Genomic DNA, 23,317 nt, shown 5'->3' with positions numbered 1-23,317 from the left:
TTAAAATTCAACATTCAAAAACCTAAGATCATGGCATCTGTTCCCATCACTTCATGGGAAATAGATGGGGAAACAGTGGAAACAGTGACAGACTTGATTTTGGGGGCTCCAAAATCACTGCAGATGGTGACTACAGCCATGAAATTAAAAGATGCTTGCTCCCTGGAAGAAAAGCTATGACCAACCTAGACAGCATATTCAAAAGCAGAGACATTACTTTGCCAACAAAGGTCTGTCTAGTCAAAGCTATGGTTTTTCCAGCAGTCATGTATGGATGTGACAGTTGGACTACAAAGAAAGCTGAGCGCAGAAGAATTGATATTTTTGAACTGTGGTATTGGAGAAGACTCTTGAGAGTCCCTTGGACTGCAAAGAGATCCAACTCGTCAATCCTAAAGGAAATCAGTCCTGAATATTCATTGGAAGGACTGCTGCTGAAGCAGAAGCTCCAATATTGGCCACCTGATGGGAAGAACTGAGTCTCTGGAAAAGATCCTGATGCTGGGAAAGATTGTAGTCAGGAGAAGAGGACGACAGAGGATAAGATAGTTGGATGGCCTCAATGACTTGATGGACGTGACTTTGAGCAAGCTCTAGGAGTTGGTGATAGAGAGGGAAGCCTGGCATTCTGCAGTCCATGAGGTGGCAAAGAGTCAGACATTACTGAGCGACTTAACTGAACTGAAAAGTGGAATATAAATGGTTTATAGAGTCTCAATTTTGAGTGAAAAAAAAAGTCCTGGAAGGAAAAAATATTGAATCAGTACGTTGTACATCTGAAACTAATATAATATTGGAAATCAATTGTATTTCAATTTAAACATTTTTAATAAAAATAAAAAGCCTGGAAGGAAATGGTAAAAATTTTAGTTGGTGGAATTGTAATAATTTTTATTTTCTTCTTTCAGGTTTTACACTTTAGTAAAACTATCTGAAATAGGAGTTTATTGATTTTTAAATAGAAAAAAAGCTTGACTTTATGCTGAAGTGTTTTATTCAGATTGTTAAAACTAAAAATATAAGATACTCTTCTGTTAGATGCATACCTTTGAAAAGCAAAATCTTGAGTAATAATGACAGTTAATGCTTCTTGTGTTCATAGTCTATCATTTTGACTGTCTCACTTTGTTTGTTATACTCATTTTTGTACACAGAATAGAAGACTCACAGGACGACGTCCCAAAGAAACTGCCATCTTTAGTACATTTCTTTCCAACGTTGACAGATTCAGATAGCACGACACTGGCATGTTCACGGTCATTCTCTGATGAAATTCCTCTCAGTTACTGTCTGTCTAGCCCTCAAGTTAGTGGAGCAACTATATCAACAATTGGACCAAAGCCTCTTAAACCTGCTCTAGTGACCCATTCCCACTCAGAAAACAGCTTGGGTAAGCAAAACACAAACTTTTTTAGAGTGTTTTTAAAGCATATAGTTTGAGTAATTATACGCCTCAAAGTCAGAATGATGTTTTATTATTTATCTTCAGTATCAATCGGTCAGTTCAGTTGATCAGTTGTGTCTGACTCTTTGTGACACGATGGAATGCAGCACGCCAGGCCTCCCTGTCCATCACCAACTCCCGGAGTTCACTCAAACTCATGTCCATCAAGTCAGTGATGCCATACACCCATCTCATCCTCTGTTGTCCTCTTCTCCTCCTGCCCTCAATCTTTCCCAGCATCAGGGTCTTTTCCAATGAGTCAACTCTTTGCATCAGGTGGCCAAAGGATTGGAGTTTCAGCTTTAGCATCAGTCCTTCCACTGAATATTCAGGACTGATTTCCTTTAGGATGGACTGGTTGGATCTCCTTGTGGTCCAAGGGACTTTCAAGAGTCTTCCCCAACACCACAGTTTAAAAGCATCAATTCTTTGGCACTCAGCTTTCTTTACAGTCCAACTTTCACATCCATACATGACTACTGGAAGAACCATAGCCTTGACTAGATGGACCTTTGTTGGCAAAGTAATGTCTCTGCTTTTTAATATGTTATCTAGGTTGGTCATAACTTTCCTTCCAATAAGTAAGCACCTTTTAATTTCATGGCTGCAAGTCACCAACTGCAGTGATTTTGGAGCCCCCAAAATCAAGTCTCTCACTATTTCCACTGTTTCCCCATCTCTCCCATGAAGTGATGGGAACAGATGCAATGATCTTTGTTTTCTGAATGTTGAGCTTTAAGCCAACTTTTTCACTCTCCCCTTTCACTTTCATCAAGAGGCTCTTTAGTTCTTCTTCACTTTCTGTCATAAGGGTGGTGTCATCTGTATATCTGAGGTTCTTGATATTTCTCCCGGCAATCTTGATTCCAGCTTGTGCTTCATCCACCCAGCGCTTCTCATGATGTACTCTGCATGTAAGTTAAATAAGCAGGGTGACAATATACAGCCTTGACATGTTCCTTTCCATATTTGGAACCAGTCTGTTTTTCCATGTCCAGTTCTAACTGTTGCTTCCTGACCTGCATACAGATTTCTCAAGAGGCAGGTCAGGTGGTCTGGTATTCCCATCTCTTTAAGAATATTCCAGAATGTCTCCAGTATACTCATTTCTTAATGCCAAATGCAGAATAATTTAACTATACTCACCATTTATTCTAGCACTGGGAATCATATTCAGGTCACATAAATATATTGGCCAAGTACATCATCTCTATGATTAAAATATCTTATCTTGTCATAATGGTTCATGGCTTGACCAACTAGATGATCTAGAATTGCTGGATAACTGAAAATTTTGTTGTATGGAATTAACTGCCCTTCCTGTGAATGCCACCAGGAAGATTAACAATATTGTCCATATTGTGCTTTAGAACTATGGCTTAGGGAAGGAAAGACAGATAAGAAAAAGAAGAAATACAAAGTAGGTAATAAAATGGTGGAGAGAAAGGGAGAAACAATCATTTGGAAATGAGGAAAATAACAGTAAAGTTTTGGCAGTTGCGGCAGTGCACTCAGCAGTGTTCACAGTATGAGGTGTATGTTCCCTACTGTGTTTGGGAAACTTTGAGTTTTCAGTGTTTAATGAAAAGACCACTGTCTTTGGAAACAGAGAACCTTGGTTCAAACCTACAACATGAAACATTTGGAATTAAATTAGTTCATTCCCACTCGAAGGAGAATTTGCTTAATCTTTACATGAGACATTAGTTTAGATATTTGGTATCTCTGAGTCTCATTTTCCATAACCACAAAATGCAGGTTAAAATATCAACTCCAAGGGCTATTTTAAGTATTAAATGAGATATTTATTAAAATCACCTAGCACATAAGTGTGCTCAATAAAGTTGTGAATCTGAACGTATCTGTACCTTCTCATGCTGCTGCTGCTAAGTCGCTTCAGTCGTGTCCGACTCTGTGCGACCCCACAGACGGCAGCCCACCAGGCTCTCCGGTCCCTGGGATTCTCCAGGCAAGAACACTGGAGTGGGTTGCCATTTCCTTCTCCAATGCATGAACGTGAAAAGTGAAAGTGAAGTCGCTCAGTCGTGTCTGACTCCCAGCGACCCCATGGACTGCAGCCTACCAGGCTCCTCAGTCCATGGGATTTTCCAGGCAAGAGTACTGGAGTGGGGTGCCATCACCTTTTCTGGTACCTTCTCATAGAATAGGCTAAATTTGAGGTTTGTATTACCTCAACTAACAAATTTCAAAATTGTTAGCACAAATACACCCATGACTACTTGATGTCTTCATTTTCCCTTACCATTCTGTGTGCATCTACAACCTGTATATTTCACTTTGTTCCTGATATCGTCCTAAGATTTTGACACAGTGTCACACAAGATTTTGATCTTCTGCCATTATTGCCGTATTCCCTGTGCTTCAGTGTTTGTATGCCTAAGGTACATTTTTCAAAGCAGCCTCCTAAGTTCACCCTGACCTTGAGCAATGACCAGTATCTCCATGCTTAAAAGTAAAAATACACCTTTTATGTCTAAGGAGGTAATATTTCTCATCCTTTGACACTGTGTCATTGTGTATGTTCTCTATTTGTGTTGAATTGTGGAAGCTCCTAGTATGGAGGGAAAAATAAATATACTGGTTTCCCCTTGCAAGATGAGAGTGGTGCTGGAATAGAGTCTTTTCCTTCAATTACTGTAGATCCTGACTCTGCAGATAGGTATCTGAGTCTCCCAAGACTTGTTTTGCATTTGGTCCATTTCATTTCTAGATAAGATGACAAGTGGAACCCAAGATCCATGTGCCTTCTTCCCTTTCAAAGTACAAAGATTTTCATCCCTCAAGATGAGCTGTTAACAATGCTAAATAGTCTCTTTCGTCAAAGGAATTTAAAGATTTAGCAAATACTCACTTGAATAGTAATGAACTAATTTAATTCCAAGTATTTCTTCTAAACAAAATCCTCTAAGGAATCCTCTTTAGGAACTATGTGTTTTTGTTTTTTTTTCATATTTTGCCTTGCTTTGGTTTTGTTAAAGACAGAAGATAAAGCACACTCTAGATTGTCTTAATCCTTTGATGATTTTGGACCCAGGGTCACGTTAGCCAAAGTCCCTGTGCTACAACAATCGCCATCCTTTACTGAGTACCTGCTAAATGCCAGACACTCATCTATATTATCTGCAATCCTCACATTGCCTCACACAAGGTAGTATTATCCTTATTTTATTTTCAAGAAAACCGAGAATTAGAAGGTTTAAATCATTTGGTTTAAATCAGTAAGTGACAAAGCTGGGATACAAGTGTGTCTAAATCAAAGACACAGTGCTCTATTTCATCATGATGTCTCTCTGTAATGTTCCTCTCTGCAGATACACAATTAGATTTATCCAGCATGATTCCTTCTATGCAAAATAATGAAACCCATTTTATGTTTGAATCTTAGTATTGAGAATTTTAAAAGAGTAAATTTCCAAGAGGACATTAGAATCTGATTAAGTATTACTTTATCTTCCTAATAAAGTATTTCAGTTGAATAGAGGAAATTTAAGTCTGCCTGGGAAAACATACACCATTTATAGGAAATAACTCATTTGAGACTTTAATTTATGCATAGCAATTTGGGGAGAAGAGGTAATTATAAAATAGAATAAACTGTACATATCCAAATTTGAGAGACTCAAATGTTTTATCTACTCACAAACTTACACTGCTTCTATTACATCTTAATTAAATTATAATTATGCTGGTGATTTGATAGTTTTAAGATAACTGAAATAATCTCTAGGAACTGAGTGTCACTAAAAATAATCAATTACTGGTTATTTTACAGACTTTGGTTTAAAGTTTCTAACTATCCTCATTGAGTTTGACTGTGACAGTAAAGTGTATAAGGAATATTGTTTTGTATAGAAGCAAGGAATAAAGATAGTAGCTTTGGGTCCTTTTACTCTTTTATCTACTTCTCTATATTTGGTTTCTTTGAAAGGACTCAACGTAGTCAAAATTCCAAAGAAACACTCTATTCCAGTCCTTGCTGGTGAGCCAGCTGTGATTGGGGAAGGGGAAGATTATTTCCTGTCTTTGTTTGGTGATAAAAGGAAACTTGTGCACTCATTCCACGAGAAAAGTTGGAAGCACTTCTCTACGATTCTTGAAGAAGTGGGCCAATCTAGATCCAGGTATATACTCTATTTGAAATATTTTTGTCTTCTATTGGAGTAGGAGTAATAAATTAGTAGAAAATAAAGATCTAATCTGTTTTTAGATCCAAGGTCTCTTCTACAAACCCTAAGCAATCCATTAAATATAACTATTTAATATTCTGGGCAATTAAAAGGGATAAATACAACTTTCTAGGGAACCAAACAAGGAATGTTAATTCTTCTAAGATGCCAGAGAAAACAGCACTACATAAGTCTTACCAATAAAGTTAACTCTATATAAGAACCTTTTTATTATTAGCAAATCATTCAGATGGATTTAGAATCTTTTTTTCATCTGCTTTGAGTTCAAGACAGAGGGAGAAAGGTGGACCTATAACTCACTTATAAAAATATCCATTTTTATGGTTGTTAGTATCTACAGAAAAAAGAATTGTCAGAAAGAAAGTTGATGTTAGAATCAAAATAAAAGATGACTCATTTAATGCATTTACTTCACCCTGGTTTTCTTGTTGCATGAGCAACAGATTAAATTGTGAATTTTTAGTAATAAATATATTTTTTAAAACTTTTCTAGAAGAATCGTTGGTTTACAGTGCTGTGCTAGTTTCAGATGTACGTCACATTATTTGTGGACTTTTTAACGACAGCCACTCTGATAGGTATGAGGTAATTCCTCATTGCGGTTCTGATTTGCATTTCTCTATTAATTAGGAGTGTTAAGCATCTTTTCATGTGACTGTGTCTCTTCTTTGGAGAAACATCTATTTAGATCTTTACCTATGTTGGATACATTTTTTTTTTCCTATTAAGTTGTATGAGCTGTTTGTGTACTTTGGATATTAACCCCTTGCCAGTTGCATCATTTGAAAATGTTTTCTCCTATTCCATAGATGTCTTTTCCTTTGTTGATAGTTTTTGTTGATAGTTTCCTTTTCTGTGCAAGAGCTTTTAAGTTTGATTAGGTTCCGTTTTTTAAATCTTCCTTTTCTTTTTGCCTTGGGAGATTGATCTAGGAAAATATTTCTACAATTTATGTTAAATTATGTTCTGCTTATGTTCTCTTCTAGGAGAAAATGGCAATCCACTCCAATATTCTTGCTTGGAGAATCCCATGGACAGAGGAGCTTGACAGACTATGGTCCATAGGGTTGCAAACAGTCAGACATTACTGAGCAACTGATCATGCATGCACAAAGCTACAGCAAACAAAATGGTGTGGTATTGACACAAAGCTAGACATAAGGATCAATATAACAGGAGAGAAAGCTCAGAAACAAACCCACACACCTATTACCAATTAATACTATGACACAGGAAGTAAGAATATACAATGAAGAAAAGACATTCTTCAACAAGTGGATATGTTTTTACAAGTGAGTTATACATCCACTTTTCTCCCTCTCTTGAAATCAAGATAGATGAAAAAAAAGATTCTAAATCCATCTGAGTGATGTGCTAGTAAGGTTATGGTCAAAATCATTTAAGCTAGGCTTCAGCAGTATGTGAACTTTGAGATGTGCAAGCTGGGTTTAGAAAAGGCAGAGGAACCAGAGATCAAATTGCCAACATTCATTGGACCATAGAGAAAGCAAGGGAATTCTGGAAAGATATCTATTTCTGCTTCATTGACTACACTAAAGCCTTTGACTGTGTGGATCACAACACACAGAATATTCTTAAAGAGATGGGAATACAAGACCACCTTACCTGTCTCCTGAGAAACCTGTATGCAGGTCAAGAAGCAACAGTTAGAACTGGACATGGAACAACAGACTGGTTCCAAATTGGGAAAAGAGTATGTCAAGGCTGTATATTGTCACTCTGTTTATTTAACTTATATCACAGTAGATCATGTGAAATGCTGGCTGGATGAATTACAAGCTGGCAGCAAGATTTCCAGGAGAAATATCAGTAACCTCAGATATACAGATGATACCACTCTAATGGCAGAAAGTGTAGAGGAACTAAAGAACCTCTTGAAGAGGGTGAAAGAGGAGGGTGAAAAAGCTGGCTTGAAACTCAACACTAAAGAAACAAAGATTATGGCTTCTTGTCCCATCACTTCATGACAAATAGAAGGAAAAAGAAAAAATGGAAGCAGTGACAGATTTTATTTTCTTGGGCTCCAGAATCACTGGATGGTGACCACAGCCATGAAATTAAAAGAGGCTTACTCCTTGGAGGAAAGCTATGACAAACCTAGACAATGTATTTAAAAGCAGAGACATCACTTTGCCAACAAAAGTCTGTGTAATCAAAACTATGGTTTTTCCAGCAGCCATGTACAGATGTGAGAGCTGGACCATAAAGAAAGCTGAGCCCTGAAGAACTGATGCTTTTGAATTCTGGTGCTGGAGAAGACTGTTGAGAGTCCCTTGGACCAAAAGGGGATCAAATCAGTCTATCCTAAAGGAAATCTACCCTGAATAGTCATTAGAGAGACTGATGCTGAAGCCATAGTTCCAGTACTTTGGTCACCTGATGCAAAGAGCTGACACATTGGAAAAGACCCTAATGCTAGGAAAAGTTGAGAGTAGGAGGTGTGGCAGAGGATGAGATGGTTAGATAGCATCACTGACTCAATGGACATGAATTTGAGCAAACTCCAAGAGATAGTGGAGGACAGAGGAGTGTGGCATGCTGCAGTCCATGGGTTCACAAAGAGTCAGACATTACTTAGCAACTGAAAAACAAGAAGAAGGAGCTATATGGTGTCATATCTTACATTTAGGTCTTCAAACAATTTTGAGTTTACTTTTCCATATGGTGTGAGGAAATATTCTAATTTCATTGATTACACCCAGCTTTAGCTGTCCAGCTTTCCAAACATCACTTGTTTAAGAAATGGCATTTTCTCCATTGTATATTCTTACATCCTGTGTCATACATTAATTGATGTTAGGTGTGTGGGTTTATTTCTCGGCTCGCTATCCTGTTGCACTGATCCATATGTCTGTTTTTGTGCCAATACAACACTATTTTGATTACTGTAGCTTTGTGCATGCATGCTCAGTTGCTCAGTCAATTCCAACTCTTTGCAACCCCATGGACTGTAGCCAGCCAGGTTCCTCTGGCCATGGGATTCTCCAGGCAAGAATACTGGAGTGGGTTGCCATTTCCTCCTCCAGTGGATCTTCCCAACCCAGGGATCAAACCTAGATATCCTGTGTCTCCTGCATTGACAGACAGATTCTTTATCACTCTGCCTTCTGGGAAGCCCACTATAGCTTTGCTTTGTAGTATAGCCCAAGACTGGAAGAGTAAAACTGCCAACTTTGTTCTTTTTCCTCAGGATTGCTTCAGTAATTCTGGTTTTGGTTTCTTACTCTTGTTTTGGCAGTTCCATATAAATTTTAGGATTATAAAAGTTCTGAAAAAAAAAATGCCATGGGTATTTTGATAGAGATTGCATTAAATCCGTAGTTTGCTTTGGGTAGTAGGACCATACATTTGAATCAGTTCTAATGAGGTGGATGAAACTGGAACGTATTATACAGAGTGAAGTAAGCCAGAAAGAAAAACACCAATACAGTATACTAACTCATATATATGGAATTTAGAAAGACGGTAACAATAACCCTGTATACGAGACAGCAAAAGAGACACTGATGTATAGAAGTCTTTTGGACTCTGTGGGAGAGGGAGAGGGTGGGATGATTTGGGAGAATGGCATTGAAATACGTATAATATCATATATGGAATGAGTCACCAGTCCAGGTTCGATGCACGATACTGGATGCTTGGGGCTGGTGCACTGGGACGACCCAGAGGGATGGTAAGGTGAGGGAGGAGGGAGGAGGGTTCAGGATGGGGAACACATGTATACATGTGGCGGATTCATTTCAATATTTGACAAAACCAATACAATAGTATAAAGTTTAAAAATAAAATAAAATAAATAAAAAATAAAAACAAACAAAAAAATAATAATATTCTTCCAATCCAATAGCACAAGATAGCTTTCCACTTCTTTCAATCATTTTTATTTTCCTTTATCAGTGTGTTCTAGTTTTTAGCATAGAAATCTTTCACCTCCTTGGTTAAGTTTATTCCTAGGTATTTTATTTTTTTGATGAGATTTGAGGGTTGTTTTTGAGGATTTAAAAAAATTTTTTTCTTTCTAATATTTCATTATTAGTGTATAAAAATTGAAGAAATTTCTGTATATTAATCTTGTATCCTGCTACCTTGCTGAAATCATTAATGAGTTCTAATAGTTTTAGAGTGGAGACTTTAGGGCTCTCCATATAGAGTATCATATCATCTGCAAATACGGACAGTTTTACCTTCTTCCCTTCCAATGTGGATATCTTTTATTTCTTTTTCTTTTCTGATTGCTATGGCTAGGACTTCCAGTTCTATGTTGAATAGAGGTAGTGAGAGTTGGAATCCTTGTCTTGTTTCTGAATTTAGCAGGAAGGCTTTTAGCTTTTCACCATTGAGTATTACTTGGCTATGGGTAGCTTTAACTATGTTGAGATATGTTCCTTCTATGTCTTGTTTGGAGAAATATCAATTTAGATCTTCCACCCATTTTTTTATTGGGTTGTTTTTTGTTGCTGTTATTAAGCAGTATAAATTGTTTGTATATTTTGGAAATTAATCCCTTGTTGGTAGCATCGTTTGCAAATATTTTCTCCCAATCTGTAGGTTGTCTTGACATTTTGTGATGATAACGTCCTATTTTACATTTTTTTTTTTTGCGTTTATCATTGTTTTTTTATTTTTTTATTTTTTTATATAATTTTCTGTATTATTCAAATGCTCCACATAATTGTTAAATGCTTATCCTTTTATTGTTTATTATCATTATAATCACTTTTACAATTTTTTCAATTTTTAAAAATCTACGTACTAACTTATTTAAGTGATTTTCAATCCTTCTATATATTTGCCTTTCCTATTGTGATTTTTTTCCCCTTTCCTATAGATTATTCTTTCTTTTCTATTTAGAGAAGAGATTTCAGTATCTGTTTCAGGGTAGGTTTGTGGTTGTTCAGTCGCTAAGTCTTGTCTGACTCTTTGTGACCCTGTGGACTGCACCACACCAGGCTTCCCTATCCTTCACTATCTCCTAGAGTTTGTTCAAACGCATGTCCATTGTGTTGATGCCATCCAACCATCTCATCGTCTGTCACCCCCTTTTCCTTCTGCCTTCAATCTTTCCCAGCATCAGGGTCTTTTCCAATGATTTGGCACTTCACATCAGATGGTCAAAGTATTGGAGCTTCAGCTTCAGCATCAATCTTTCCAATAAAAATTCAGGGTCGATTTCCTGTAGAATTGACTGGTTTGATATCCTTGCAGTCCAAGACTCTCAAGAGTCTTCTCCAGCACCACAATTCAAAAGCATCAATTCTTTGGTGCTCAGCCTTCTTTAGGGGTTCAAACCTCACATCTGTACACTAGTGGAAAAACCATAGCTTTGACTATATGGACCTTTGCAGCAAAGTGATGTCTCTGCTTTTTAATATGCTGTCTAGGTATGTCATAGCTTTCCTTCCAAGGGGCAAGAGTCTTTTAATTTCATGGCTGCAGTCATTGTCTGCAGTGATTTGGAGTCCAAGAAAATAAAATCTGTCACTATTTCCATTTTTCCCCCATCAATTTGCCATGAAGTTATGAGATCAGATGCCATGATCTTAGTTTTTTTGAATGTTGGGTTTCAAGCCAGCTTTTTCACTCTCCCCTTTCACCCTCATTAAGAGACTTTAGTTTCTCTTCACTTTCTGCCGTTAGAGTGGTATCATCTGCATATCTGAGATTATTGATATTTCTCCCAGCAACCTTGATTCCAGTTTGTGATTCATCCAGCCTGGCATTTTGCATGATATACTCTGCATATAAGTTAAATAAGCAAGATGACAATATAAAGCCTTGACATACTCCTTTCCTAATTTTGAACCAGTGCTGAATTCTTTTTGCTTGTCTGAGAAATTTTTTCTCTCTCTTTCCGTTCTAAATGATAATCTTTCTGGGCAGAGTATCCTAGATTTTAAGTTTTTTTCCTTTCAGGACTTTGAATATAGCATGACACTCCTTTCTGGTCTGTAAACTTTCTGCAGAGAAACCAGCTGATAGCCTTTTAGGGGTTCCCTTGTGAACTGACTTTTTGTTTTTCTCTTGCTGCTTTTAGAATCCTCTCTTTATTGTTAACTTTTGTCATTTTAATTATGACATGTCTTGATGTGGGTCTGTTTGGTTTCACCTTGTTTGGTACTCTCTGTGCTTTCTGTGCCTGGAGATCTTCTTGCTTTAAGTTTGGGAAGTTTTCAGCCAAAATTTCTTCAATACCTTTTTGATCCCCTTGTCTCTCTCTCCTGCTTCTGGAACCCCTCTTATGTATAGGTTCACATGTTTTATTTTATATTATTCAGTAGATTTGTTGCTTTCTTTTCTTCTTCTTCTTCTTCTTTTTTTTTTTTTTTTTTTTTTTTTTGGTTTTTCTGTCTGCTGTTCTGATCGGTTGATTTCCGTTATTCTACTTTTCAGATCACTTATTTGTTCTTCTGTGTTATTTAATTGGCTACTCATTGCTTCTAGATTGGTTTTTATCTCAGCAGTTGAATTCTGTATTTTTGATTAGTTCATCGTTATCATTTCTAATTTCTTGTTTCTGTGATCTGCATTTATATCAATAATCTTTCTTAGCTCATCATTTTTATTATCACATTTTCTGAACTTGGGAGTCTAGTAGACTGGTGAACTCTGTTTCATTATTCTTGCAGAGATTTCTCTTGTGCTTTTAACCAGAATTAACTCTTCTGCCTTTTCATTTCACTCAACTTTCTCTGTCTGTATGAATTCAGGAAAAATAGTTATCTAATGTAGTCTTGAAGAGGTGTTTTTATGTGGGAATATTCCTGTGTAGATGTTTCCAGTGTTCTTGGTGTGATGACTGCTTTTGCTATGGATACCTGCGTATATTTTCTAAGGGTATGCTGGCCATTATCCCTGTGATAAGTGTGTGGTTGGTGTTACAGTGTCTAGAGTCTGTGCAGGTTGTGAAACAGGGCTTGCTGCTGTGCTCCGTGGCTGTTGCTGTACACCTTACCAGAAGCAAGTTGTACTCCTCAGTTATTGGAGCAGAAGCCCTGAGTGTCAGACTCTGTTGCCCTTAAGTGCGTGCCCCGCCTCAAAGGAGGTAATTGCTGAAGCAAATGAGGTCTGTGCAGTCTCAGAGGACCTTTGAACCACCTGTGTAGGTGTCGGCAGTTCTGCTCAGAAGCAGCCCCAAGGTCATGTACCTTTCTTTGTTTTGTTTGTCCCAGATCTAGTGCAAAGCTGATGTGGAGTTGCCTGGGGTTAGGGCTTGAGGTATTGTGGCTACTGAAGTTGAGGTGGTTCAGCTGCTGAGATCTGGGCTGCTTCTGTGCCAGGGCACTCTCACTAGGAGAGCTGCTGCATACTCCTGACTGTGCTGACCGCGGCCACTCCACCCAAACCACACTTCAGGCTCTCCTTATTGTCTCTGCATAGTGAGACTGAGTCTTCTTCCAGGGCCTGTCTGCCCAAGATTCAGTGCCTACTGATGGCATCAAAATACTTGCTAGTTTCCATTTTTATGTCTTCTTTGTTCCTTGAGTATTTAGAAGTGCATTATTTAGTTCCCAAATAATTTTACAGATTTTCCATTTCTAATGATTTTCCAGATAGCCTTTTAAATTAATTAATTAATCATTATTATTATTGGCTGTGCTCAGTCTTCATTGCAGCACTCAGGCTTTCTCTAGTTGTGGTGAGCAGGGGATACTCTTCGTTGTGGTGCACAGGCTTCTCATTGTGGTGGTTAGCCTTGTTGCAGCTCACGGGCTCTGGAGTGCAGGTTTGGTAGCTGTGGCACATTGGCCTAGCTGCCCTATGGCAAGTGCACTATTCCCAGACCAGGGATCGAAGGATCCCCTACATTGGCAGACGGACTTAATCACTAGATCACCAGAGAAGTCCCAGATATCTTTTGTTATTGATCTCTAATTCAGTTTCATACTGGTCAAAGAATATAATTTGTATGACTTAAGTCATACAATTTTAAATGTATTTAGACTTACTTTTTAGCAGGATATTGTCTATACCGGTAAATGTTCATTTTACAAAGGATGTATATTCTGATGGTGAGTAAAGTGTTTCATAAGTATCAATCAGGTCAAATTGGTTGATGGTGCTTTTTGTCTTTTTTTTTTTTTTGATGTTGTTGATTTTATGTCCATCAGTTATTGAGAAAAAGGTGTTAACATCTCCAACTCTAATTGTGGATTTGTTGATATCTCTTTGCAGGTCTTTCAATTTTAGCTTCGTGTATTTTGAAGCTCTGTTTTTAGGTGCATAAACATTTAGGATTCTTACTTCCTCTTGATGAGCAGATGTCTATATCATTATGAAATAACCTTTATCCCTGGCATTATTCTTTGCTCAGAAATCTGTTATGTCTGATATCAATATAGCCATTCCAATGCTGGTATTAACATGGTTATTTTTTTATCCTTTTAGTTTTAGCCTGTCTCTTTATATCTAATGTTATGTTTTATAGGTAGCATGTAATAGGCTTGCTTTTTCACCTTCTGACAATCTCAGTCTTTTAATTTGGGCCTTTAAACTATTCACGTTTAAAGTAATTATTAATATGGTTGATAATGTATGTTATTTGTTAATTGTTTTTGATTTGCTGCAACTGTTCTGTGTTCTCTTTTTCCCTCTGTCTTCTTTGGAATTAATTATTATTATGAATTCCATTTTGTCTCCATTGTTGGCTGATTTACGACAACTGTTATTTAGAAGTTCGTTCCAAGTTTATAGGATACATCTCGAGACTATTGCAGAATACTTTCATGTTATCTTTTACCACTTCTCAAATAGTATAAGAGCCTTCAGTTCAGTTCAGTTCAGTCGCTCAGTCGTCCCTGTCCATCACCAACTCCCGGAGTTTACTCAAACTCATGTCCATCGAGTCAGTGATGCCATCCAGCCATCTCATCCTCTGTCGTCCCCTTTTCCTCCTGCCCCCAATCCCTCCCAGCATCAGTCTTTTCCAATGAGTCAACTCGCCGCATGAGGTGGCCAAAGTATTGGAGTTTCAGCTTTAGCATCAGTCCTTCCAATGAACACCCAGGACTGATCTCCTTTAGGATGGACTGGTTGGATCTCCTTGCAGTCCAAGGGACTCTCAGGAGTCTTCTCCAACACCACAGTTCAAAAGCATCAATTCTTCAGAGCTCAGCTTTCTTCACAGTCCAACTCTCACATCCATACATGACCACTGGAAAAACCATAGCCTTGACTAGATGGACCTTTGCTGGTAAAGTAATGTCTCTGCTTTTGAATATGCTATCTAGGTTGGTCATAACTTTCCTTCCAAGGAGTAAGCGTCTTTTAATTTCATGGCTGCAGTCACCATCTGCAATGATTTTGGAGCCCAAAATAATAAAGTCTGTCACTGTTTCCATCATTTCCACATCTATTTGCCATGAAGTGATGAGACCAGATGCCATGATCTTAGTTTTCTGAATGTTGAGCTTTAAGCCAACTTTTTCATTCTCCTCTTTCACTTTCATCAAGAGGCTCTTTATTTCCTCTTCACTTTCTGCCGTAAGAGAGGGCTCATCTGCATATCTGAGGTTATTTGTATTTCTCCCAGCAATTTACTTTTCTATAATTGCTTTTGTTGCCTATGCTTTGGTATCTTACCTAAGACACCAAAGAATGTCAGAGTTCTTGACAATAAGAAATTATTGTCAAGACTGATGTCAAGAAGGTTTTCCCCTATGTTTTCTTATAGAAGTTTTATGGTTTCAAGTCTTATTAAGTCTTTAACCCAGTTTGAGTTGACTTTTATGTATAGTGTGGGGTAGAGGTGCAGTTTATTCTTTTGCATGTGGATATCCACTTTCCAGCATTTTTTGAAGAGACTATCCTTGCTTTTGGCCCTCTTGTTGAACAGCAGTTGACCATAAATATATGGGTTCATTTCTGGGTTTTCTATTCTGTTCCACTGGTCTATATGTCTTTCTTTATTCTAGTACCATATTGTTTTAGTTACTTAAGCTTTACAATATAATTTGAAGTCAAGAAGTGTGATATCTCCAGCTTTGTCCTTGCTCAAGAATGCTTTGGCTATTTGAGATCTTTTATAGTTTCACATAAATTTTAAGATTGCTTTTTTACAGCTTCTGTTTAAAAACATCATTTATATTTTGAGAGGGACTGAATGGCACCCCACTCCAGTACTCTTGCCTGGAAAATCCCATGGACGGAGGAGCCTGGTGGGCTATAGTCCATGGGGTCGCGAAGAGTCAGACATGACTGAGCAACTTCACTTTCACTTTTCACTTTCATGCATTGGAGAAGGAAATGGCAACCCACTCCAGTGTTCTTGCCTGGAGAATCCCAGGGACGGTGGAGCCTCGTGGGCTGCTGTCTATGGGGTCGCACAGAATCGGACACGACTGACGCGACTTAGCAGCAGCAGCAGCATTGATTTGGTTAGTATAAACACTTTGACATTACTTCTTCCAATCCATGAACATAGAAGAATATTTTTTCCATTTTCTTGTGTCTTTTTAAATTTCCTTCATCAGTGTTTTATGGTTTTTGGTATATAAGTCTTTTATTTTTTGTTTAACTTAATACCTAAGTATTTTGTTCTCTCATTGCTAAGGTAAATGGGATTTTTTAAGTTAATTAATTTATTTTAATTGGAGGCTAATTATTTTTCAATATTGTAGTGGTTTTTGCCATACACTGACATGAATCAGCCATGAGTGTACATGTGTCCCCCATCCTGAACCCTCCTCCCACCTCCCTCCCCATCCCATCCCTCTGGGTCATCCTAGTGCACCACCCCTGAGCACCATCTCATGCATCAAACCTGGACTGGCGATCTGTTTCACATATGGTAGTATACATGTTTCAATGCTATTCTCTCAAATCATCCCACTCTCACCTTCTCCCATGGAGTTCAGAAGTCTGTTCTTTACATATGTATCTCTTCTGCAGTCTCGCATATAGGGTCATCATTACCATCTTTCTAAATTCCATATATATGCATTAATATATTGTATTGGTGTTTTTCTTTCAGACTTACTTCACTCTGTTTAATAGGCTCCAGTTTCATCCACCTTATTAGAACTGATTCAAATGCATTCTTTTTAATAGCTGAGTAATATTCCATTGCATATATGTACCACAGCTTTCCTATCCATTCATCTGCCGATGGACATCTAGGTTGCTTCCATATTCTAGCTATTGTAAACAGTGCTGTGATGAACACTGGGATACACGTGTCTCTTTCAATTCTGGTTTCCTTGGTGTGTATGCCCAGCAGTGGGATTGGTGGGTCATATGGCAGTTCTATTTCCAGTTTTTTAAGGAATCTCCACACTGTTCTCCATAGTGGCTGTACTAGTTTGCATTCCCACCAAGAGTGTAAGAGGGTTCCCTTTTCTCCACACCCTCTCCAGCATTTATTGTTTGTAGACATTTTTTGATAGCAGCCATTCTAACCGGTGTGAGATGGTACCTCATTGTGGTTTTGATTTGCATTTCTCTGATAATGAGTGATGTTGAGCATCTTTTCAAGTGTTTGTTAGCCATCTGTATGTCTTCTTTGGAGAAATGTCTGTTTAGTTCTTTGGGACAAGTAAATGGGATTGTTTTCTTAATTTCCCTTTTGGTTAGTTAGTGCCCAGAATCATCACTGATTTTTGTATGTTGATTTTTGTATCCTACAATTTTTTTTTAATTTTATTTGATTTTTACATTTTACATAATTGTATTAGTTTTGCCAAATATCAAAATGAATCCGCCACAAGTATACATGTGTTCCCCATCCTGAACCCTCCTCCCTCCTCCCTCCCTATATCATCCCTCTGGGTCTTCCCAGTGCACCAGCCCCAAGCATCCAGTATCGTGCATCAAACCTGGACTGGCAACTCGTTTCCTACATGATATTTTACATGTTTCAATACCATTCTCCCAAATCTTCCCACCCTCTCCTTCTCCCACAGAGTCCATAAGACTGTTCTATACATCAGTGTCTCTTTTGCTGTCTCATACACAGGGTTATTGTTACCATCTTTCTAAATTCCATATATATGCGTTAGTATACTGTATTGGTGTTTTTCCTTCTGGCTTACTTCACTCTGCATAACAGGCTCCAGTTTCATCCACCTCATTCGAACTGATTCAAATGTATTCTTTTTAATGGCTGAGTAATACTCCATTGTGTATATGTACCACAGCTTTCTTATCCCTTCATCTGCTGATGGACATCTAGGTTGCTTCCATGTCCTGGCTATTATAAACAGTGCTGCGATGAACATTGGGGTATACGTGTCTCTTTCCCTTCTGGTTTCCTCAGTGTGTATGCCCAGCAGTGGGATTGCTGGATCATAAGGCAGTTCTATTTCCAGTTTTTTAAGGAATCTCCACACTGTTCTCCATAGTGGCTGAACTAGCTTGCATTCCCACCAACAGTGTAAGAGGGTTCCCTTTTCTCCATACCCTCTCCAGCATTACTTGTAGACTTTTGGATCGCAGCCATTCTGACTGGTGTGAAATGGTACCTCATAGTGGTTTTGATTTGCATTTCTCTGACAATGAGTGATGTTGAGCATCTTTTCATGTGTTTGTTAGCCATCTGTATGTCTTCTTTGGAGAAATGTCTATTTAGTTCTTTGGCCCATTTTTTGATTGGGTCATTTGTTTTTCTGGAGTTGAGCTGTAGGAGTTGCTTGTATATTCTCGAGATTAGTTGTTTGTCAGTTGCTTCATTTGCTATTATCTTCTCCCATTCTGAAGGCTGTCTTTTCACCTTGCTAATAGTTTCCTTTGATGTGCAGAAGCTTTTAAGGTTAATTAGGTCCCATTTGTTTATTTTTGCTTTTATTTCCAATATTCTGGGAGGTGGGTCATAGAGGATCCTGCTGTGATGTATGTCGGAGAGTGTTTTGCCTATGTTCTCCTCTAGGAGTTTTATAGTTTCTGGTCTTACGTTTAGATCTTTAATCCATTTTGAGTTTATTTTTGTGTATGGTGTTAGAAAGTGTTCTAGTTTCATTCTTTTACAAGTGGTTGACCAGATTTCCCAGCACCACTTGTTAAAGAGATTGTCTTTAATCCATTGTATATTCTTGCCTCCTTTGTCAAAGATAAGGTGTCCATATGTGCGTGGATTTATCTCTGGGCTTTCTATTTTGTTCCATTGATCTATATTTCTGTCTTTGTGCCAGTACCATACTGTCTTGATAACTGTGGCTTTGTAGTAGAGCCTGAAGTCAGGTAGGTTGATTCCTCCAGTTCCATTCTTCTTTCTCAAGATTGCTTTGGCTATTCGAGGTTTTTTGTATTTCCATACAAATTGTGAAATTATTTGTTCTAGCTCTGTGAAGAATACTGTTGGTAGCTTGATAGGGATTGCATTGAATCTATAAATTGCTTTAGGTAGTATACTCATTTTCACTATATTGATTCTTCCAATCCATGAACATGGTATATTTCTCCATCTGTTAGTGTCCTCTTTGATTTCTTTCACCAGTGTTTTATAGTTTTCTATATATAGGTCTTTAGTTTCTTTAGGTAGGTATATTCCTAAGTATTTTATTCTTTCCGTTGCAATGGTGAATGGAATTGTTTCCTTAATTTCTCTTTCTGTTTTCTCATTATTAGTGTATAGGAATGCAAGGGATTTCTGTGTGTTGATTTTGTATCCTGCAACTTTACTATAGTCATTGATTAGTTCTGGTAATTTTCTGGTGGAGTCTTTAGGGTTTTCTATGTAGAGGATCATGTCATCTGCAAACAGTGAGAGCTTTACTTCTTCTTTTCCAATTTGGATTCCTTTTATTTCTTTTTCTGCTCTGATTGCTGTGGCCAAAACTTCCAAAACTATGTTGAATAGTAATGGTGAAAGTGGGCACCCTTGTCTTGTTCCTGACTTTAGAGGAAATGCTTTCAATTTTTCCCCATTGAGGATAATGTTTGCTGTGGGTTTGTCATATATAGCTTTGATTATGTTGAGGTATGTTCCTTCTATTCCTGCTTTCTGGAGAGTTTTGATCATAAATGGATGTTGAATTTTGTCAAAGACTTTCTCTGCATCTATTGAGATAATCATATGGTTTTTATTTTTCAATTTGTTAATGTGGTGTATTACATTGATTGATTTGCAGATATTGAAGAATCCTTGCATCCCTGGGATAAAGCCCACTTGGTCATGGTGTATGATCTTTTTAATGTGTTGTTGGATTCTGATTGCTAGAATTTTGTTAAGGATTTTTGCATCTATGTTCATCAGTGATATTGGCCTGTAGTTTTCTTTTTTTGTGGGATCTTTGTCAGGTTTTGGTATTAGGGTGATGGTGGCCTCATAGAATGAGTTTGGAAGTTTACCATCCTCTGCAATTTTCTGGAAGAGTTTGAGCAGGATAGGTGTTAGCTCTTCTCTAAATTTTTGGTAGAATTCAGTTGTGAAGCCATCTGGACCTGGGCTTTTGTTTGCTGGAAGATTTTGATTACAGTTTCAATTTCCGTGCTTGTGATGGGTCTGTTAAGATTTTCTATTTCTTCCTGATTGAGTTTTGGAAAGTTGTACTTTTCTAAGAATTTGTCCATTTCTTCCACGTTGTCCATTTTATTGGCATATAATTGTTGATAGTACTCTCTTATGATCCTTTGTATTTCTGTGTTGTCTGTTGTGATCTCTCCTTCTTAGGGTTTTTTACTTATAAAATCATGTCATCTGCAAACAGAGATGATTTACTTTTTCCTTTCTTATTTGACACCTTTTATTTCTTTTTCTTGCCTGAATGCTTTGGGTAAGATTCCCAGTGCTATCTTGAATAGCAGTGGTGAGAATAGGTGTCCTTGCCTTGTTTTGGATATTAAAGGAAGTTTTATCTCATTGATTGTGTTAGCTGAGGTGTTTTCAAATATGGCCTTTATTATGCTGAGGTATGTTTTTTCTTTACCTATTTTTTGAGTTGTTATAGTGAAAAGATGTTGAATTTTGTCAAAAAAATTTTTTTTCTGCATCTGATGTAAAAAGTGTGATCATGTGGTCTTCGTCTTTCCTTTTGTTAATGGCAGCTATAAACATAGGTGTCAGTCTTCTCAGATAATGTTAGATACATGCATATTGGAGGAACTGAAATGCTAAAGGTAAGTTTAGTAAGCTTTAGAGTAGCAAAACCCTAAAGGCAGATAAGTAGCATGGAGCTATCTAGTAGAACCCTACAAGTAGAGAAATTAGAGCTTAAATAATGAAAAATTATCATTTAAAAAATAAAAGTTATGGCCATTTGTCTTTTCAATATCTATAAATCAAGACCATGCAAAGGCTACTGACAGACTGTTTAGTATATCACTCTACACTCAACCCATCTCACTCAACTTATAAGCAGAGGTTTCAAGTCATTTTCCCACTAAAGAAATAATGGGAGGGCTTACAGGGAAGAAAAAAGATAACTATAAAAGGCTGTGTGATAGATTAACAGCCCTGGCTCTGTGAATTTCCTTGTATTGTATGAAGTATTTTTCTGTAACTTTTGGCATTATATCAAAAGGAAGGCAAATGAAATTACTAGCTCTGATATGGACAATAGTATTTTTTCTTTCAGACAAGCTAATCTATGCTACTTATATACATAAAATAAAAATTTAGCATCACTGAATAAACATTTCACTTGAATAATAGAACATTTTTGAAAAGCAACTATACATATCCAAATACATACAGATACCAAAGGGATAACTGTTGAAAAGAAAAACTCAACCTACTGCTCATCATCCCAGGCAGAAAAGGCAAGTATGAAAAACAAAAAGGAATTCTGTCAAGAAATGAAAACATCCCACAGAGAATTCAATAGCACTAGAATGAGGATGACACTGAGAAATTCAAGGGCTATCAAAGAACCGTAAAAATGTTATATATACAACTTAGTAAGAACCATAATGCTAATGTAAAAGAAAAGAACTGGTATATAAATTGCTCACAAATGAACCTCTACAAAATAGGCATCTTTGTACAATGTAGTATGGGTATAAAATGAGACTGCTGAAAGCCATTTGCTAGTGTAGATTAAGATTTCATAGATCTTAATTTATTCTCCTTTATTCTCACATAAATCATCCTTTATTCTCACAAGCCCTCTTCTAGGAGAGGGAACTCAGAGAGATAGCCTGACATTTGGAGCCACTTTTCTCCTCAAAACAGTTGTCGATTTGAAAGCAGCAGCTAAGAGGCTGAGAATTTAATCAGAAATTTTGGCCGTCTCACTAGCTTTCCTGGTGGCTCAGCAGTAAAGAGTTCACGTGCAGTGCAGGAGACTCAGGTTCGATCCCTGGGTTGGGAAGATCCCCTGGAGAAGGAAATGTCTATCCACTCCACTATTCTTGCCTGGGAAAACCCAGAGACAGAAGAATCTGGCAGGCTACAGTCCATGGGGTCGCAAGAGTTGGACACAACTTAGTGACTAACCTACCACCACCAAGAGGCTGAGAATTTAATCAGAGACTTTGGCAGTCTCACAAGACTGGATGAATAAAAACTGAATTTCAGGGCCTGTCAAGAAGGAGGGTCATCCCAGATTTTCAGTTATGACTTCAAAAGTACATCCAATAGTAAGGCTATATTCAAAATAAATGGCTGGCCACCTGAAGAAATGCAGTTCCAATATTGTAGAGAAGCGGGAAGAAGCGATCCCACTGCCACTTTATGTGTGTGATACGAGAACTCGCTAAAGAAGGACGTTCACTTCACCCAGTGAAACCTGTACTTAAAACTCTAATTCCACCTGAACATACATGCAAGCACCTAGCATAAATTCTTTGTAATATGTGATACTTTATTAATGTATTAAAGATTACAACTAGCTAAATTTATTGTCACTATGTATATAATGTTTTGAAGTGACATATATTTTTATAAAGTACTGTTTGGTTGGGGAAAAGTTGCCTTAATGTTTGAAATGTGTGAATTTTTTGGAACTTACTGGACAGAATGATTTAACTTTTAGCTACATTATTTTCAGATTTAGTATTTTTAATGGTGGCATGTTTGGTTTTTAAATTTTTTGCTTCTTAAATTAATAAGACCCTGACCAAACAATATACTCCTCATTTCTGTGGGTTACAACCCATGCATTCAAAAAGTAAAACTCAGATTCTAATTTTTATATCATAGATTCTTCAGATAAAACATTTAATTGATGAAGCACTGCATAAGAACATTATAAAGTTTTATTTTCTAGTGTTCCTCTTACATAATTGCTGCTATGTAGATGATCTCTAATGTATACATAATATTTAAATTATGAGTAATGTTGATAATGCCATTTATCATGTTTTAAAAATAGTACACAAAAATGTTGTCACCTTATGTATTTACACCTTTCATACAGAGAGTGACCATATTCAGCCTTTTTGGTTAAATGCCACATCCAAAGACTCATGGCAGTATGTTACAGATTAAAGCAAAATCAAACCAAAAAACCCCACCCTGTTAATTTAGTTTAATTTGAAACTGTATATAGTATTATATATTTGCTAGGAATTTGATATTTGGAGAAAAGAAAGTATAGCTGACTCTTCATATGGAAAATATTTGAAAAAAATTCCATGAAATTCCAAAAATTAAAACTTGAATTTGGTACTCTTCTTCAACTATTTATATAGCACTTACATTATATTTGGACTTCTCTGGTGGCTTAGACAGTAAAGAATCTGCCTGCAATGCAGGAGCCACAGGTTTGATCCC

General features: G+C 37.3%; 1 protein-coding gene across 1 annotated transcript in view; it reads left to right on the top strand.

The window, feature by feature from the left end:
- LMNTD1 (lamin tail domain containing 1) overlaps nucleotides 1-23,317 on the top strand; it is a 56,419-nt gene that overhangs the window by 5,777 nt on the left and 27,325 nt on the right. Inside the window, exons 3-4 of the mRNA XM_055566311.1 lie at nucleotides 1,155-1,390; nucleotides 5,394-5,586. Coding sequence (XP_055422286.1) covers nucleotides 1,155-1,390; nucleotides 5,394-5,586 — 429 coding nt within the window. The remainder of the gene's footprint in view (nucleotides 1-1,154; nucleotides 1,391-5,393; nucleotides 5,587-23,317) is intronic.

The sequence above is a fragment of the Bubalus kerabau genome, chromosome 1, assembly GCF_029407905.1.
Source record: "Bubalus kerabau isolate K-KA32 ecotype Philippines breed swamp buffalo chromosome 1, PCC_UOA_SB_1v2, whole genome shotgun sequence".
Classification (NCBI taxonomy): domain Eukaryota; kingdom Metazoa; phylum Chordata; class Mammalia; order Artiodactyla; family Bovidae; genus Bubalus; species Bubalus kerabau.
Note: the sequence above shows the minus strand (reverse complement) of the source record. Positions and strands in the feature narration are given on the sequence as shown.